The sequence below is a fragment of the Micropterus salmoides genome, unplaced genomic scaffold (genome assembly GCF_014851395.1).
Source record: "Micropterus salmoides isolate LMB-PRFRI ecotype aquatic unplaced genomic scaffold, ASM1485139v1 Ms_hic_scaffold_11, whole genome shotgun sequence".
In the NCBI taxonomy this organism is placed as follows: domain Eukaryota; kingdom Metazoa; phylum Chordata; class Actinopteri; order Centrarchiformes; family Centrarchidae; genus Micropterus; species Micropterus salmoides.
In genome coordinates, this window is record NW_024040152.1 from 27488245 (window position 1) to 27507296 (window position 19052).

Genomic DNA, 19052 nt, shown 5'->3' on the forward strand with positions numbered 1-19052 from the left:
ATATGGATATATACTCTATTCCAGTGACTAGTCTTATCCTATTTTTATTTTCAACATAATTAATACTGAAAATTGTTAAACTGGGAAGAGAAAGAACACATCCTCTGTATTGTCCCAAATCCAAAAGATCTGTCAACAAGTATAGACAAAAGGCATTTCATCGTCAAGTTTATTATCAGGCCAGACAACTTTCAATACAGTATCCAGACAAATTTGTTTTAGGTGTCCATGACACTGTACCACTAATTTCCATAGACTTCTAATGATGTAGCTCTCCACCAACCTTCCTCTTCCTCACACCCCCATCCCTGAACCACCCTCACAAAGGTAATTATAAACCCATTAATCAGATTATGTCATAGGTTACATATGGTCTGAATTTTGTTATATGACTCAGTCTGTTAGATAAACAACAGGGGTCTTTTATTCCGTTTGACGGTACCACTGGTTTCACTTGGATGGAGCTCAAAGAAAATTGGTCTGAAGCGATGCGCTGCTGTATGCTGCAGTAATTGACCAATTTGTGGGATTTTTCAGATGGCCATGGCTTGGTCAGATCTGGTCTTGAGTAAGTGATCCCTCACAGTAAATGTCACATGCGGTCAAGTATCCACCTGGGTGGATCCACGGAGGTCCACTGAATGAGAAGTTAGTCCTCTCTGTTTTCTCTTGGTTTGAACCAGATGAATTCTGCAGTTTTTTTTATTTTGGAGAGATGTCTAAGCCCACACTAACATCTGCCCATATAACCATATGGCCACTTTGCAAAGAGCAGGCATATCCTGGGAGGTCTGCTGTGTAAGACAGAAATCTACATTTGGTTGGCAAATTATTCTGGTCAAAAATCAGTCACAAAGTATCAGTTGTCCTTTACCACATTTTTGGAATTTGCAACACTGTCTGTGTATTCATATTTTTGAGCCATTATATACTTGGTTAAATAATCAATTAGTGTTACTTTAGACACAGTCAGAAAATGATCCAGAGATGCAGGATGATGAATGTCAATTGGCAGTTACAGTTTTTATTTGAAGTGTCGCTGACCCCAAAGTCAACAGTACTTTTCAAACTATGCATGGCTGTGGAGTTTTTCTTCTCTTTTTTAAAAGATTTGATCTTTTTATTACTTGTGCAGTAGCAGCTAATGGAGGCCTTCTAGAGGAAGTGGTAGTTGTTTGAAGTGGTGGTTCTGATACAGGAGTCTCTTTCATCACAGTGGGACACAGTCTCTGAGCTTTAATGGAAATCATAATGCATGTTCATAACTGCCCAAAGGCGAAGGGGCTGGACTACATCTGCATGTCAAGCTCCATGAAGTTTTTTGGTGTTATTACATTTAGGTGTAAAGTTTGGTGAATTTAACAACTACTTTACCTATATAGAGACATTTTTTACATTCTAAATGTATGTTTACACTTGCCACCGTAAGACAGAAAAACTGAATATTGACATTTTGACCACAGGTAGCAGTAGTGCATGCAATGATTTTGATTCCATTTTATTTATACCAATGATTTTCGATGTATGGTTTGTGAAAATGTTTATTTAATCATCTAGATGCTAATTATATTATATATATATATAAATTAGTATTAGTCCAATCATCAGTTTTAGAAACTTCATAGACAATAAGCATCACATCTTGAGGAAGACCTGAGATGATTGGCTGGGATCCTGGATCAACTGCTTGCCTCTCTGTAGGCACTTTTTTTTTTTAGCAGCGGTGAGATATTAATGAAGAGTAAAGTGATGGGAAGCCATCCCCTGTATCAGCCTCCATGTCTCTGTGCCCATGAGATCCCTACCCCAGACAGATTCAGAAACATAAAAAGCAAGCAAAGAGCAAAGACCACTAAAAAGGGTCTCCAACCCAACCAAGAAACAAACAATGAAACTGTGCTTATTTTACATCTACCATGTGAGAGCTATCATTAAAGGGCCCTTTAACTGTCAGTAACCAATGTGCATTCAGTCTCTATTTCCTAAATAAGGGGTTGCTTGAGATGAGGGTCTTAAAACTTGATGTTGCCTCTCACCTGGGTCCCTTTGTTCTCCCGCCAGCTTTATGGCTACATGGAAAGCGAGCCGCTCACCCTGCAGCTGTTCATAGGGACCGCAGACGACCGCCTCCTGCGACCACATGCCTTCTACCAGGTCCACCGTATCACCGGTAAAACCGTCTCCACTGCCAGCCATGAAGCCATGCAATCCAACACCAAAATTCTGGAGATCCCTTTGCTGCCTGAAAACAACATGAGAGCCATGTGAGTGCTCTTAGACCTTCACAAGTCACATATCTGTCTTTTTCTTTGCACGTTTTTCCACTGGTAACTCCTATTTTAACATGCTTCCACAAAAGCACACTCTCTTGTCTCTCTACACCTTCCTCTTTGATTTAGCTCTGCAAACACTGCACAGCATACACTTCTAAATTGGCCTTCAAAATTGATTTCTGTGCTGTCACCCCAAGAGATGCATGATGTCTAAGAAAAAGAAATAAGTACTTATTGTGGACACACTAAGTTCATGGGTGACTTAATTCTGACCAATTTGTGCAGGGGCTCTCAGGCAAGAGGCTTGCAGTTGTAAAATAAATGTTCAACTGGGAGTTTATTCATAAATAGTATCTTAAAAAGTAACAACCAGGCTAGAACCATGACATTCCCCAAGTCCCATGGTCCGCCAGTAGGATGAATTTGCAAGCAAATTAAATGTATTAGAACACCACTACTGAACTAAAAGGTCTGCTGAAAGGAATGCTTCACCCCAAAATCAGGATCAGAATTTTAGGGTGCTCAATTACTCACAGTCATGTAGCTTACAATGTGCAATGAAAAATGTTGTACTTAAATTAATAAAGAACAGAACTGGCCAGAACTAGCCATGTAGCAATAGCAGAACAATGTCAATTAATTCATGTATAACAGAAAAATAATTATATATATAGAGACAGGCCTTTTTTTACAGCAGACATTTTGACTTGAAAGTCAAAATTGAAAGTGTAGTTAGAATCACATGAAGCATTCTTCCAAATATAATCTCGGTTTACATTAGCATCCGTTTGTTAGGCTGGGGTAAATCAGCCTTGGTCTCTCTCATCCTCCCTCCAGACTTGCAGTAATCCAAGGGGCTGTGCTCTGCAGTAGCTCCTGTCCTGGGGCTCCATTCAGACTAGTCAGCAGTGAATGTTTTGGCCTGGGGCCCAGAACTCTGTGTTATGGATAAAACCACTGTATCTGTACATAGGTTACATAAGACCGTTACCTCTTACTGCACCTCAGATTTGCCCTTCACTGTTTCAAATGTCTTTTTTTTGTAAAACAAATCAGTAATGATTTAATGCATCTCAATTTTGTTAGGACATCCTCATGTTTGTCTAAATGCAGGAGATTATTAAGATATTCTTATGTCCTACAAGAGTTTCCTGATTGGACCGTGGCCTTATTTGGTTGAGCATGGATGACTTTAACATTTGTACTACCTTACAATATAATTTCCAACAATACCACAATATCCCTTATATTGTATCATATTTAGGGGCACCCTTAAATTAACTTGACTTAATGTGTCCGTTAGGATGAATATGAATAAAGAGGAAGTTTCTGTTCCCCTTTGTCGTCAGCACACATGCTAAAGGAAGAGGAGTGAAAGTTCTCTCTTTCTCCCCCGCAATCTGAAAGGTCAAAGACGAAGAAAATCCTGTCTCTTTCCACTGAGCTGTATAACAATCGTCTTGATAACGCAGCATCCATCTCTCTGCTCTTGTGCCAGCAATCATTTGCTCGCTGTGTGGGATGCAGACAGTTGAGAACTGCAGTCAAAATTTCAGAAAGTTTCAATCTGTAATTTTTTTCCTGTTCTAGGAAAATCCATCTCATACACATAAGGCACCTTCATTTAAAGTAGTATTGTCCCTTCTGCAAATCCTAATAACTACAGCAAACTGTATGATCATAAATACCTGTAACCGAATCAGCTAGAAAACGTTTATACTTTTTTGACTGTTATCTCTACCGTTACAATGAAGTGTTTTGGCAGAGAAGACTATCATTTTCATCTAGTCTAAACATTCCCTTGCTGAAGATTTAACTGCCGTAAAAACTGACTACAAACTCATCCATGATGTCCATCATCTTGTGTTTGTATTGAAACTCTATGCACTATGCATGACTGAGCCTGATTAGAAGTGGACAGTCAGCATTACATGTTCTTTTTTTCTTATTTATTCAAACCGTCCAAACCAAAGTCAGGGGCATAAATAGCTTGGTATAAAACCTGACATTTACCATGTTCCAGGAATAGTGCCCATAAAGCTACCATGTAAAATAATTGAAATGCCAAACCATATCCCCTTCGTATTCCCTCAGTTTTTTAACAGCCACACTTGTTTTATTTAAATTCATGAAAGGCCATGTCTGAAAATGATTGCCTTTTTTCCACTAAGAAAGGAGAAAGAAAATTCTCCCCTTTACCTCCCAAATTGTGAAATTAAGTTAAGATAGACAGCTCAATAAAGGGTCCACTGCTACACATGGCAATGATTAACAGATGTTTAAACCCTAAACATATGAAGTGTAAGGCTTCAATGGGGCGAAAGGACCGGACAGACTTGGTGCACAGATAGAAATAAAGTCTGTGTGTGCGTACTGATACAGCAGCTGATGTTCAGTCCAGAGGATTCCTCCAGAGAACTGCTAATTCTTGGACCACCATGACCCTTTTAAACTAGCATGTGAAGTCATTAATGTCCAATTTTGTCTTTGATGACATGCTGGATTAATAATGACACGGTCACGCTGGCGTGAACTTCCAGTGCATGATCTGGAACACCAGCAGGGACTTCACTGCTGGTCTTACTGCGCAGCAACTCTGCCAGAGTCAAGTATTCTGCTCCCCTGTGAGCTTTTGTCCATACAGTGCTTTCTGTAGAAAACATTCTGTAGGAAGTATCCTGTGTGATTACTGTATATCTTATTTAATGGCAGAGAAAGCAGAGATTGATGCATTATTGAGACAGCTTTATAATAATAGGCCCTTCTGTCACTCCCATTTTTCCATTATCTTGTATATCTAATGTCATCTTTAAAATATGGAGTTAAATTTTGCCCCTTTCTGCTTCTGTCCCAGAATTGATTGTGCGGGGATCCTGAAGCTGCGTAATTCGGACATTGAGCTTCGCAAAGGGGAAACAGACATCGGACGTAAGAACACACGTGTGAGATTGGTGTTTCGAGTGCACATCAACCAGCCCAACGGCAGGACTGTGTCCCTGCAGACTACTTCGAACCCCATTGAATGCTGTAAGTCACACACACTAACACAGAAATATACTCACAAGCTGGCATGACTTTTCTCATGGTTTTCCATTTAAGCAAAAGGTGGCATCTATTGTTTTAATCCAATAAACTGAGTTACTGTTGTATTACTTGCTGGAGCATATTCAGCGCCTCTGCACCCAATAAGCGTTATATGATCAATGCAATTTGCCAAGGCAATAGATGCAATGTACATGATGCCAGACACACGTGTTATCTATCTCAGTTCACATTTTATGACTGAATGCACAAGTTATTGTGGTAAGACTACGCCATTAACACAGGTTCCACAAAGGTCATTTGCCAGCCCCAGTTTTGGCATGGTTGAATGAGCACATTGAAAGAAACCTCTGTTTCTTTGTCATTCATTTGTGTATATAGGTGTGATGTTATTTGCACCCAAGGAAGCCAATTGAAGTTTGATGGTGAGACGGAGCTGGCATTATAGTTTATGGTCCAAAGTTGATGTTAATCCGAGTTGGTTCATTGTTACAGAGAAGGTTTATTTAGTGAATCTAAGATTTCTTTACTGCTTTGGTTAGCTCCTATTCTAAAATAAAATATATGCAACAGGATAATAGATGAAATGCACAGCTATGTGATAATAAATGTATGTGTCTCTGGCTGTGAATCTGGTTACCAAATCCCAGAGGCTAGAGGTGACCAGCTATCCACATTTATAGAAAGCAGAGACAGGTGGTTGGCTGCAGACTACTTGATGGAAAATCATGACTAAGGATTTGACCATGAAAATATTGTTTTGATCCGTTGTTCACCTTTTTCAATGTCATTTAAAGAGCAGCTGCTGGCTGAAAATCCCTTAGCTAGGGGTCATGAAATCATAATAATAAAGTTGATAAGCCTGTTTCTCTAACCAAGAACTGCTGTTTTACTGGCTTTGTGCTGGGCTTGTGCTTCTTGGTGTGGATGGAGATCAGGCGAGTGATCTTATGTGGGCTCACACACTGTATTAAAATATGTGTGTGTGTGTGTGTGTGTGTGTGTGTGTGTGTGTTTCTCTCCTACAGCCCAGCGATCGGCTCAGGAGCTTCCCTTGGTGGAGAAGCAGAGTGTGGATAGTTACCCTGCTACCGGAGGCAAAATGATGCTCCTGAGTGGCCTCAACTTCCTCCCCGACTCCAAGGTGGTGTTTGTGGAGAAGGCACAGGGTAAGCTGCCGTCACCAAACCATGGGTACTGCCTCTCAATTTCCCCTCTTAATGTCTCTTTCAAATGTCTGTCTCCCTCTCTGCCTCCGCCGCGTTTCCTCAGTCTCTCCTCCCGTCAAAATAGAGCAGGCTTTGCCAGAGAGCCACATGTGGTGTGCATTAAGCCACTATATTTTTAACCAAAGCGTATTTACATTTGCTGAAATTTCCATTGCCTTTTCACTGGTGCTCGCCACAAATTAAGGAATGAATCACAACCAGGGCATGTGCGATGTCCCTTTCTCTCACTTTCCCTCTCTCCCTCAGTGTCTCTCCCTCCATGACTCCCTTGCTTTTGACATTTAACCCTTTCACTTACTTTCACCACTGTTACTCCCTTTTCCACCCATTCTAGCAGATACTGTATGTCACTGACTCATGGTTAAAAGGCCATTCCTTTTTTTTTTTGGTCTAGATTTTTCGACCATTACACCCTGTGTGGGAGGGTGGTGCAAACACCACTGATCAAGTTTGCAAATGAATGATCATTTCCTTGATTGCACCCACTAAATCAAACCAAAGGTCAAGCACATTGATACCTCTGAAGTCTTTTGAAACACAGTGCAGCTGCTAATGATGGTGATGAGCAACACGTAAGGAACGATAAGGGTGGTAGATAAAGGACGTATCCTATTTCTGATAGGATGCACCAACTGATTAATCATAGATATAATTTGTTGTATGGGTTTTGGGTAAAAACCCCTATTTACACACAAAAATACATGCCACTTTTTCCAAAATCATCTTCACTTTTTTTCCCTTCCTAGACCAAGGTCACCAAGAGGTTAATAATTAGAGTAGTGAAATAAAAAATAAAAACAGACACAACATACCTCTAATAGATAACCTTCTTTGCATCCATCAGTGGCTGATTTAATTAACTTATTTATTTATTTTTTATACACCCCCAAGTCTGTAGGTTATCAGTTGATTTATGTGGAAGGTAATAGTTGGTTAGATTAAAACACCTGAACCCTTCATCATTGATTCAATTATGCTCACCCAAACTTAAGTCTCAGAATTTGGTGGGAAAAGACGGGCTTCAATCATTGCTCAGTTTCCATCCAGATTTATAAAAAATAGTTTTTAAAATGACCTCAAAAAATAAGACAAGCTAAAAAAAGACCATTTCTTGCTCTTCTTTAAGCTTATGTCTCCGTATGTCACCTCAACTTTAGAGTACTCTTAAGCACTTCAGGAGTTAACGGATGGGCATAGATGACGTAAGGGGAGGTGGATGAACTTGATAATACGGGGTCTCCCTCCTCTTGGTTTTACTTAGTCATGGAGGGGGATCCCCTGGAGAGGAAAATCCATACATACACAACACCTTAGCCTCACCACCTCTTGCCATTTGAGACTCCTGACCCCTTTTGGGTTGTATTGCCCTTTTTTCACCCCCTCTCCCTCTTCCTCTCTGTCTACCTTGGGTTCCATGTTTCCTCCATTTCTCTCTTCTCACCCCCTCAGCCTAACCCTCCATTTGTCTTACCTCTATCCTCGATACCTGTTAAAGACATTAGCTGGTGTGGAGCTGTGCTCTAGCGGAATCCCCTCACTCGTGCCTGCCATCGACATTTCAGTGGTTTGTTTGCTGTCTCTGTGGTGTTGAGAAGGAGAGAGAGAGAGAGAGAAAGAGAGGTTGTCTGTCTGCTACTTAGTCTGCTTTTATGTAAACTTTAATGACCCACCACTTCCAGGGTCTCCTAAGTCAAAAAGCCCATTACAGACAGACCTACACACTCTGAACACATGCAGACACTGGAACACACACACCACTCACTAATGGCAACTATCTATGAGCAAGTACGAGTGTGGAAAAGTACTTATTTCCCAAATATACTGCAAATAATTGTCTTTTGGCATTTTAATCAGAGAATCCTGCTGTTTCATGAAGGTTCTCAGACTTAAAAAATTTCTGATTGTTGATTTAGAAGGCCCAAAACTAGGATGAGGAAAAAGAGAAACCAATAAAATTATAATTATATTACAGATTTATTCTATAACATTAGTTTTATTTTCCTCTGGAAAAGTTCATGACTAAATGCACCCATGAAATACAGAGCATTGCACCGCAATAATTACTACTCGCAGACATGTGCTTACACACACAGTTGGACACACACATGCGCACATACAGCCAAGCTCTTTGTACAGCACAACACCAATCACTACGTTTGCCATAGTGGTGACAGCCATTACTGTTGCTGCCATCAAAGGTCGGGATGGCTGCTCACTTTCCAAAATTGACTCCAATAAACACCTTCCAGAAAATTCCACAAATCCTAAGGAGCAACAGACAGTTTTTGAGTGTCCCAATCCAACTTATGTGAATAATTATATACAGTTAAAATCATCCAAGTTGAGTCAGAGGGAGATCACACACAGCACAAAAGCCTATTAGCACAAATGAGACAGCCATAAATCAAAAATACATGTATTTCTTTAACTGTTTCCATTTGCTTTTACTCAAGGATGTAGCTGCTTTTAAAACAAACATACCAAGATGCCTGTTTTTGAATTGCAGATATCAATTCATTACTGAACTCTAAATGATGAATGACATGTCTCAACATTTGAGAGATTGTCCCACTAACATGTTACTAGTGATGAGAACAGAGATCCCCAAACCTCCTTAGCAAATCATTAGCACCACTGCTTTGTGTTATCACTTTAGTTTACACTTGACCCTGGCCACAGGCATTATCTTTACAGTGCGAAAATACTACATTTATAAACGTCAGCACACCTTAACTGGGGATTCATGAAACAGCTACCAGGGATGAATTTGCACATACAGGCGATGGACGCTAAAAATAAGTCTAATAAAAGGCAGATAAATAAAGTTAGCTACAGCTTAATATTTGCTCAATTTTAAGTTGAACATTTGAAAAGTACTTTTTTTACATTTTTGTTCTAAATATTTTATTAATATTTATTATACATACAGTGGTAAGTGCTTTAATAGTTATGTTATCTATCTTTATGGGAAAGTAAATAAATGGGACAACCTTCTAAAACCTACATATATGGATTATTTGAACCTGTTGTTCTTTTAAATCATAGTTCCCTTCCTCTGCCACTTTAATCATCCTCTCCACCTCTCTATGTTGTTTTGATTGTCTGTCTGTGCCCCCCTGAGATGTTCCCAGTATCAAATGAGCAGAGCTCATAGCTGTTGCCACTGAGGGAAACCTTGAAAAATAATTACTTCTGCTTTTCAAATGCCACGTCCATCCCCACTGCTCCACTTCGTCACCCACAAGATAACTGATGCAAACTCTGTGCATCCACTGCATGTGCATGTGTGTGTTTGTTGTTGTGTACATTTGTGCGCACTATTGCTGCTAGCCTGCGGGCCTGTTTGCGTTGTTCAGTAGGAAGTGTTTTCAGTGAGTCATCCGTGAGGGATTCCCTGTAGAGGGATGAAACGGAAAAGACAAGACCCTGAGAGGGTAGGTACAGGGAAGAGGGAGCAGGGAGGAAGAGGAGATGAAATGAGGTGGTAGAAAAAAGACAGGACTTCCTTTGAAATCATGCTTATGACCTTGTGTACTTAGACACTGGAGCATAGAAGTGTATATAGCATGACAAATTAAAGGAAAAACCTAAATTAAGTGCCTCAGTATGGAGTCAGGCCACCATGACCCTCCAGAACAGCTTCAGGACTCCTTGCCAGGTCTGTGCAAATGTAGGAGGGATGAACACCGTTCCTCCACAAGATATGCTCCCATTTATATATACAACCTTTATTTAATCAGGTAATCTCATTGAGATCAAGATCTTTTTTTTTTTGCAAGAGAGACCAGAGTACAGCAGATAAAAAGAAAAGCAAACATATAACAAAAGGACATAAAGCACCAGACACAGTCACAGACATCACTAGATAGATTTGAAGATTTAAGTTTATAGTTTATTATTATTATTCATTATGGAGATGGCGGTGGAGAACATTGCTCCAATCTTCCATAGGTTTGCAGCTGATTTGAGAAAATGTTGTAGCATTTGACTCAAATCATTTTCATACTCACCAAACCATTCAGTAAGCCCTGGTGCACGAAACTGTATTTATTCTTTCAGTGGATGAATCGATATAACTGCTGTTGCTAGTGTTTTTAGTTCATCACAGACCACGCATAAAAGGGACAGCAGACTGTAGCTAGATAATGATAGACTCAAGAACCTAAAGTTGTTGTTTCTGCTGCAATGTAAACATTTTTGTCATTGATTTTAAATAGGCTGTATCACATTTATTCTCTGCAGTGGAGAGTCATACTCTTCACTTAGCTGCAATGTGGGCTTTTATGAAACTTTCCATCTTCTTTTGCATTGTTGTGCTTGGTAAGGTTTTTCTGTTATTCTTATTATGCATATGCGTTGAGGATGTGTCAGAGTTTGGGTTTGCCAAACCACTTTTGTGGCACCAGAGCAGGAGGACATACCTGTCGCACCTATTGCAGTGTGTGTTCTGGCTTGCCTTGCTTTCCATGGATGGAATGAGTGCTAGAGGCAGGGAAAATAGAGAGAGAGAGAGAGAGAGAGACAGACAGACAGACAAACAGAGAGAGAAAGAGAGAGAGAGCTGGGGAAAGCCTACACTCTGACTCAGAGGGGAGGTAAGGGAATTCCCTGGTGAGCTGGATAGTTTTTACATCTGGTGGGATTGGAGCGTTGCCTGGAGCTCAGCAGCACCACACAGCCTGGGCTGCAGCAGGGAGAAGTCTGGTCTTTTCCACCTCTGCTCCAGGCTGGTCGAGCTCATAGCCAAGACTAAGAGAATTCTGAGCTAGAGTATAATCTGTAACATTAGGACAGCATAGTCCACAACAATACCCCTAGGCTATTTCTCTTCTCATGTGGAAACTCCTCAGCAACAGGCTGAAATATTTGGATTCTCATACCTTCATAATTCGAGGAACACAGGCCTTACAGACTGTGATCTGTACTGTTATTTTTTATTCAAAGACTGTTTATACTTTGTTGAACACTTCTACCTTGGGCAAGTCTAAACACCAGACACGCTGGTCGATGTACTTTACTTCTAGCGGTATGTCTAGACTGCCCCTTGGCTTTAGGCTAAGATAACCCGATAATCTTGGCTCGTAGTTTTGGCACTATGGTAGTGTAAGGTCAATCTCCACCCCTGCTTCAGGCAAGTAATTAGATATGTATGAGTTACAGTATCCTGTCTAATGTGGATGGAATACTGCACCAAAATTAATGATTATGTATAATTATTGTAGTTCTAGGAGGAAACCTCTAAACGAGGCTTTAGAGGCTTAACCTCTTTGCATCTTTGCCATCCCCCTGAAATCCCTGAATTTAGTAAGCATTAACTACTGCATGTCTAAGGCTGTACCAATGGGACATTAATGAGTCAATCTACCCAAAAGAGCAAGCCATAACATAGAGTATTGGAGGATTAAAGGGTGCATCACTGCACTCTTTAATGACATTAATTTGGATAGGTTAGCATGTATTATATTTCCAGCATGTTGATCCATAAGGATGCATAGTTAAACCTGTTGTGTCCTGTTATAGGGTGAAGCTTATGTCAAAAAAGAACTGAAAGCTTGCCTCAGTTTCACTCTCAAAGCCTCCGGCTCATTAAAATGTACAGCTCCAGTCTCAAATTTGGACACACTCTATCATTCAAGCGAATGGGAAAGTGTGTCCAAACTTCTGTATTTCTTTCATGATGTAAAGATTCATCAGCAACAGAGCAGCGCACCATTTTGGAATGCCCCTGCTTTGGGCACGTCTATTTATCAAAGAAATTGGTTGGATCATATCAGTATCATAACAGAAATATGTCTAGATTGTCCTGTGGCCTCCACCCTTTCTTCAGACTCGCCTGAACATGTTATAGCCAGATAGGTGGTTCAAATCAGAGAGAGACAATTGTTTCAATTGCCCTTTTTTGGGGCAAGTTTTAAGGAACCCTACATGTAATAATAATATAATATACTGGATCTTGATGAAACGTTGCTCAATGAATTTGTCCCATTTGTCTGTGACCAGTTAAGGAGACCATGGACAAACACCAAAACAGCTTCTTCCTAAACTCCTCTTCATCATAAGTTTAAGTTGAGGATTTGAAAGGAAGGGTCTTAGGCTGTTAACCCCGGGCTGTGATTTACTGTGCAACACACCATGGAGAGCAACCTACCTTGATGCCTTCCTTATGAACACAAATATTATACAAATGTAAAAGTCTGGATGATCTTCCAGCCATCCATCTCAGTCTTTAGATCATTTTCAGCCACACAGCTTGAGTCTAGATAAAAGGATAAAAATCTGACTCTTTCTGCCTGCCATCCTCCTCATCCTGCACCCACGGGTCAAGTCAATTCATGCTTTCCCTGTTATACACTCAGAATAACTCACTTCCTGCCTATAAACCCATCACAAATCTACTGTCAGGTCACAATTTACACAGAAGCCTCTCAATCTGAAGCAGACCCGCATTTCTCCAATTTCACCAGTCTTCAGATTGGCAGAGGTCAGGTGCTTCTGAGAGGAAAGTAGCTGTACCTCTGGGATCAGTCATGGGGGAACCCCTTTGGCCTTTTGACTTTGTTCCTCATTCGACAACAAGGTAATTGCCGTGAAAATATGTGTAAAATCACTGAAGCATTTTTAGTCCAGGTAGCAGCAGCTAGAAGAGTGATGCTAAAATGGAAAATAAACGTGATGTATGTAAACAGGAAAGAGAGAAAAATACTCCTGAAAATCATCTCTGGAAAAGAGATAGGGCTGCAAAATGCATCTGGGTTGTTTCACAAGACAACCTCCGCAATTAAGCATGTGAATCATATTTTCCTTTCTCAAAATACTAACGTGAACTCTCTTTGGTCATTGGAAGTTGTTTTGCTCTACACAACGCTTATTTGAAGGAAAAAATCACGTCTGGAAAGCCAAAACCTTTGTGAGGACAAGTATGTAATTTCTCATCTATCTGTGGCTTTGCAAGAAGAGAAAAAACTAATTGGAAGATTTGTAAGATCTAAAAAAAAAAAAAGAAAAGAAAATAGTTTGCTTAAAAATATAGTTGGCATTTGCAGTGGTTTTCTTTTGATGATGGCCAACTAGAGTTTACACCAAGTGGAGGATATAATCGCTTTATTCTTATCCAAACTTCAGCCAATTTATATTTTGATTTGTTTTTGTAAGATTTACTACAACAGCAACACCGTTGCCATGTTGTCACCATGTTCATAACATCATGTGTTGTCAAGAATCGAGGAATTGATGACTACAAGAAGCCTCACCCTACACATTGTCTTAATTGCCTGATGAATGACTGTGTTGTCCAGGTTGTCTCTGTTGGTGTTAGTCTTCGTGGATCTTATTTGCGTGTGAGTCACGTAGATCAGTCAGACAGATGGTTGATTTACCTTCAAGCACAAAGCCTAAGAATAAGTGTGTGTATTTGTCTGTGTGCTTGAATGTGTCCATACATTTCTCAGTTTAAATGTGAGGATTATGGCAAGACTTCTCTAGACACAGCTCCTATACCATCTATTGTTTTGCGTTTCCCCTTCTTATCATTCAAATTGAAGGCTTGGAACAAAGGTAGAGGATATTGTGGCTGCGTGTGTGCATGTGCCTGCATCTGTGTGTGTGCATTACGTGTGGGTGGAGGCTGCGTGAAGGAGGAGGTGTTGTCGGGAACAGAAGCATTTTGCAGATGTTGCAGGGAAGAAGGAGTGAATGGAAAGTTCTTCGGTTATCCGTCGTACAGCGCTCTCTGACTCGCAAAGGTATGCCACATGTGGCCCCATCCCAAGTCCGTCTCAGTTTTAGATTTGTAAAGTCTGACGGAGCAGTCATTAGTTGATAAGTTGACTGAGAGGTATTAAAGGGAGAGAAAAGATTGAAAGAAAGGTAGAGATAGAATGCATGGTAGAAAAGTTTGAAAAACATGTTTACTAGAGGAGGTTGGGGTTGACGTCGCAGTCTAAGGTTTCCCTCTTGGAGTGTCTCCCAGAGCAGAGGCGGTTGAGATTCCCTCTTGGTTCCCCTAGACGTAACACGAGGAACGCTCATCTCTCTTTGTCTCTGTCTCAATCCCTTTCTCTGACCTTCTCCCAGTCTGTGCTTATTCTAATTGCCCTTCCATAACCTTAGTAACTTCACAGCACACACATGTGCCTTATTCTTTTAAGAATCTCAATTGCCTGCTAAATGCACAGTATCGTTGTTGTGCCCTATGGCAGTCCTGTAGGCGTGCTTCTATTCCCCACATAATCTCCGTTGCAGCGAGGCACATTTCTCCATATGCAACTCTTATTTCCCCCAGTTCAAATAGAAAACCCTTATCTGATCTGTTCACCGTCTGTTTTTCTCTTTCCCTGCGTTTTAATATGGTCATTTTGGAAACCGATATCTACTGATGTTCATTTTCAGAATGAAACTGCCACTGCCACAGCTCACCAATAATTAGCCAACTGTGACTGGGTTCCTTTATTCTGTCAGTGCATGATGTGAAAAACATAATGCCTTGGGGAAAAAAACAAAGGATTTACATCTTCCAGAGCTGCTACTTCTGCTATCAGTTATTTGGAAGCTAACTCCGATTATCTTATCTGATAGCTTCCTGTCAGAGAAGCAAAGTGCATTGTTCCAGCAGTGACTGTATTGCTGTATCCATAAAAGCACAGCTGCTGCCCACCCCCGCTAACATACAGTAGCAGTGCCACAGTGGCCATGCTATTGCTTCACATGGTGTGCCACTGACACAAAGGCTGTTCTGTGTCACTTCTATTTCTGACAGCCCTAATGAGTCATTGGTTCTGAAAAAAGGAAAGAAAAATGGCACTGTGGTCAGTGCTGATTGCCCTAGCAGAACCCAGAGCGTCTGTTCGCTAAGGTGTGGCATGAAATTGCAGAAAAACCCCAAAGAATGTGAGCTGAGCTTCTGCAGGCTCCCAACAGCTGCAGTAGCTCACAGGCCTTTTATTGCGTGGCAGCAAGGGAAACCTCCTTACCACAACAAGATGGAGATGAGAAGAAAGACAGAACAAAGAAAAGCTGCAGAGTTTTTGGTTGTTTTTTTTGTAATTTCACAGAGTGGAGTTAAGAATAGAAATAAGGAGGATAATCTAATCAAGTATTTAATGAAGGGACAAAAATAATGAATACTTTAATTGAGATAGACTCTGAATAAGAGAGTGGACAGCCCCAGTTGAAGATCAGAGTTTAAACAGACAAAACTTGTTACTGTCACTGACTTAAGGCTGCAATACATGCTTAACATCATAATAATGTTTTTGATTCATTGTAAAATAATCACAAATGCTCATCACAACTTGAAATCTGAAGACTTTAATTTTTCAAAGACTTAGAGAAGCATTTTACATTTAAAGGTTCAGTGTATGAGTTTTAGTGGCATCTAGTGGTGAGGGCTGCAAATTACAACCAGCAGCTCACAGTGCATTCACGTGCTCTTCGGATGGTCCCATTTCCCGAGTCGTGAAGTCGTTCTTCCGACTTCCGCATGTGTTCATGTGCTCTTAAGTTGCAATGTGGAATCAACATGGAAGCCGCTACAAAGATGTGTTGGATTAGCATTTTCAGAGCACATAAATAACACCCCCCGCGACCCTAAGTGGTTGACGATGGAAGAATGGATGGATAAACAACACCCAGACATCTAGTTTACTCTACATTGCCAGCAAACTAACCGTTCTAACCTTATTACAAATTACATGTTTGCAAAATATGTTTATGCAATACGAAAAGAACCCAACTCTTCTTTACCAATACGAGTATCACGTCTTGTTTGTATAATGATGTGGTTTTATAATGATTATTATAAATATTGTATTTTATTCTTTTGGCAATAGATGGGCATCATATCTGGGAGACAGAAGCCAAAGTTGACAAGGACTCCGTCAAATCTGTAAGTGCACCTCACTTCAGTCCCACCCTCCCTTGACACTTGCTCCTTTCCTCTCTCTGTCTCCTCCTCATCTGTCCCCTGTAATGATGTAACCTGTGCTAACGCGTTGCAAGTTGCAACATAGACAATGATGATTAGCCCATGCAATCCTGAATGGAATTTTCACAAAAACTCTGTACCCTCACTGAGTAAACAGGGGCTGTCATATTGTTTTTGCATCTCAACCACACACAAAAACACACACGCACACACACACACACACACACACACAGATTACAACATGAAAGTGTAAACACACACACATATATGCACTTAAACTGAACTTCAACACGTCACACCCCTGCTTTTACCTGCAGCCTGTAATGAGAAAACAAACCAGTGCAGTCATTTTACTGGCGCTCAGACACACATTCAGATTGTGTTAATATAAAATGGAGGAAAAGGGAATCATCTAGAGAGGGAATTAACCAAATGTTGTTCTGCATGTCACAGAAAGCTGGTTCTTCTCTGGAGTTAATTAAGGTTTCACTGGATCTGTGAAAAACCTGTTTGCTGACGTGTGATGACAGTATGTTTTAATTTGCTGATGCCTTTCAGCTGCCCCCCCCCTACTCTTTGTTGTGTAAACTAACCAAGGTCTAAAATAAACTACACGCATCTAAATGCTGCAACTTAAGAGTGTTTTTTTATCCTCGCAGTTGCTGTTATTTCAGTCAGGTAAATGACTTGGTTGCATTAGGAGGGTAAATATGGACCCTGATGTCTAATTGGCCTGCAGGTCTGGCTGATGTGCTATGGATGGAGTCCCGGACGCTGGAATATTAGTGGGCGTGCAAGGCTCGGCTGGGGGCAGCGGTGTGAGGAGGCGTGGTGGATGAAAGACAAATACAGCAGTGTGTTTATTTGTAGATCCAACAAACAAGTAGGGTGATACAGCTGGAGAGCACTGGCCTTGTTCTTCTGTCAGTTGTCACTAGATTACTTTAATTTGCTTCAGCCTGCCTGCTGGACTTTTTTTATTGCTATCCAGAGTGTGCTAACTTTCATTGGTTGGGATGGTAGGGAAAGCCGTGTGCGCACACACACGACACACTCAATCATCCGCCTGCATGTTTTTCTTTTTGTCTGCATCTGGATGGCAGACCTGGCTGAGGACGCAAAACCCCTCACCTCTACCCCGCCACCCCATGGTTCCCTTCATCCACAGTGATGACCGACAAAAACCGGCTTCCTGTTAAAGTACCCTGCTCTGGCCCATTTAGGCCCCTGTGAGTGACAGCCATCCCAGGAATTAGACACAAACACACAAATTATCTCCATGTTCCCTTGTCAGCAAGAAAGCAGTCTAAAGTTCACATCCATCCAAACAGGTCTGGGGGTGCGCTCCACAGGGAGGCATGGCTGTGCAAAGAAATACGCTCCTTTCTCCTCTCGTGCTGTACGGCAAAAGCCCAAGGGTTTTCCTCAGAGACAAACACGGGCAGTGGACCAACCTCATGGTCTCTACTACTGCATCTACACAGTCCAGACGAGCTAATTTAGACCAATTCCAAGTCCAGCTTCTTGGAAACAGTATCCTAAATGCAGGCCAGCTGCTAAAAAAAACAAAACATAGCTGTTGATTAATATGCTGCATGAAGTGCACAGACTGACATTTGGAGAGTGACATCATATCATATGAGTAAATACAACTAAAAGAACAATTATTTTTTGTGGTATCAGCAGCTGTCTTTTCATATAAAGGTGGAATATCTTGTATTTTATTCGTATTTTAGAATGCTGTTGTTGTGGAGATCCCGCCATACAGGAACCAGAGAATATCCAGCCCGGTGCAGGTTAACTTCTACGTCTGCAACGGCAAGAGGAAGAGGAGCCAGTACCAGCGCTTCACCTACCTGCCTCCTAATGGTAACCATCGTAAACATTTCCCACATTTTTATTACCAGTGACATTGAAAGACATGTAGGCTTTTCACAGGCTGCACACTCTGCTCTCATCATGTAGAGCATTTCTCCAGGTCTTGACATATAGTTTACCGCAGCCGTCAACAAGCCATGTGGAATTTGTTGAGAGTTTTTGGTTGGTGTTTTTGACATTATGCCTGGCATCACTTGGCCGCAGCCTGTGAGTGAGAGCAGAAGATGTGAGGTGTGTTTATTCTGTAGTGAGACTACGTTCCCCAGCGATGAGGTGTATCTGCTGAGTGACAGAGCCTCCGAGCGCTGTTGATGTAGAGAAGTCAATCCCACGGCGACCTGACTTTCACACCCCACCTCACACAATGCCCCCTCCCCCTGCTTCACCAATACACCTATGAATGCACAAATACAGATCCACGTGCATGCACACACACACACACACACACACATACATGCATCTACCAGGCAGTGCTTGGCCCTGTCATTCATGCAGCAACCTGAAAACCCAGGAATACCTCTGTCTGTGTTTATCATGTGTCCCTGGCCTCACTGTTTATATATGACTTCACATTGGAATTTCAAGAATGTATTGCCAAGAGTTTAGGAAAGAGTTCAGCCTGAAAATTACATTGACTTTTCATTATGGGTGCAGGTGAACTACCAGCTTTGGTATCACTTTCAACCATCCGGGTGGGTAGGATACTGT

General features: G+C 41.1%; 1 protein-coding gene across 3 annotated transcripts in view; it reads left to right on the forward strand.

Annotated features, from left to right (window-relative positions):
* The window catches only part of LOC119897990 (nuclear factor of activated T-cells, cytoplasmic 1-like), a 60277-nt gene that overhangs the window by 13241 nt on the left and 27984 nt on the right, over nt 1-19052 (forward strand). For all 3 annotated transcript variants that reach the window (XM_038712061.1, XM_038712062.1, XM_038712063.1), the window contains exons 4-8: nt 2062-2264; nt 5128-5300; nt 6344-6484; nt 16372-16427; nt 18203-18335. In XM_038712061.1, the coding sequence (XP_038567989.1) occupies nt 2062-2264; nt 5128-5300; nt 6344-6484; nt 16372-16427; nt 18203-18335 (706 nt within the window). The remainder of the gene's footprint in view (nt 1-2061; nt 2265-5127; nt 5301-6343; nt 6485-16371; nt 16428-18202; nt 18336-19052) is intronic.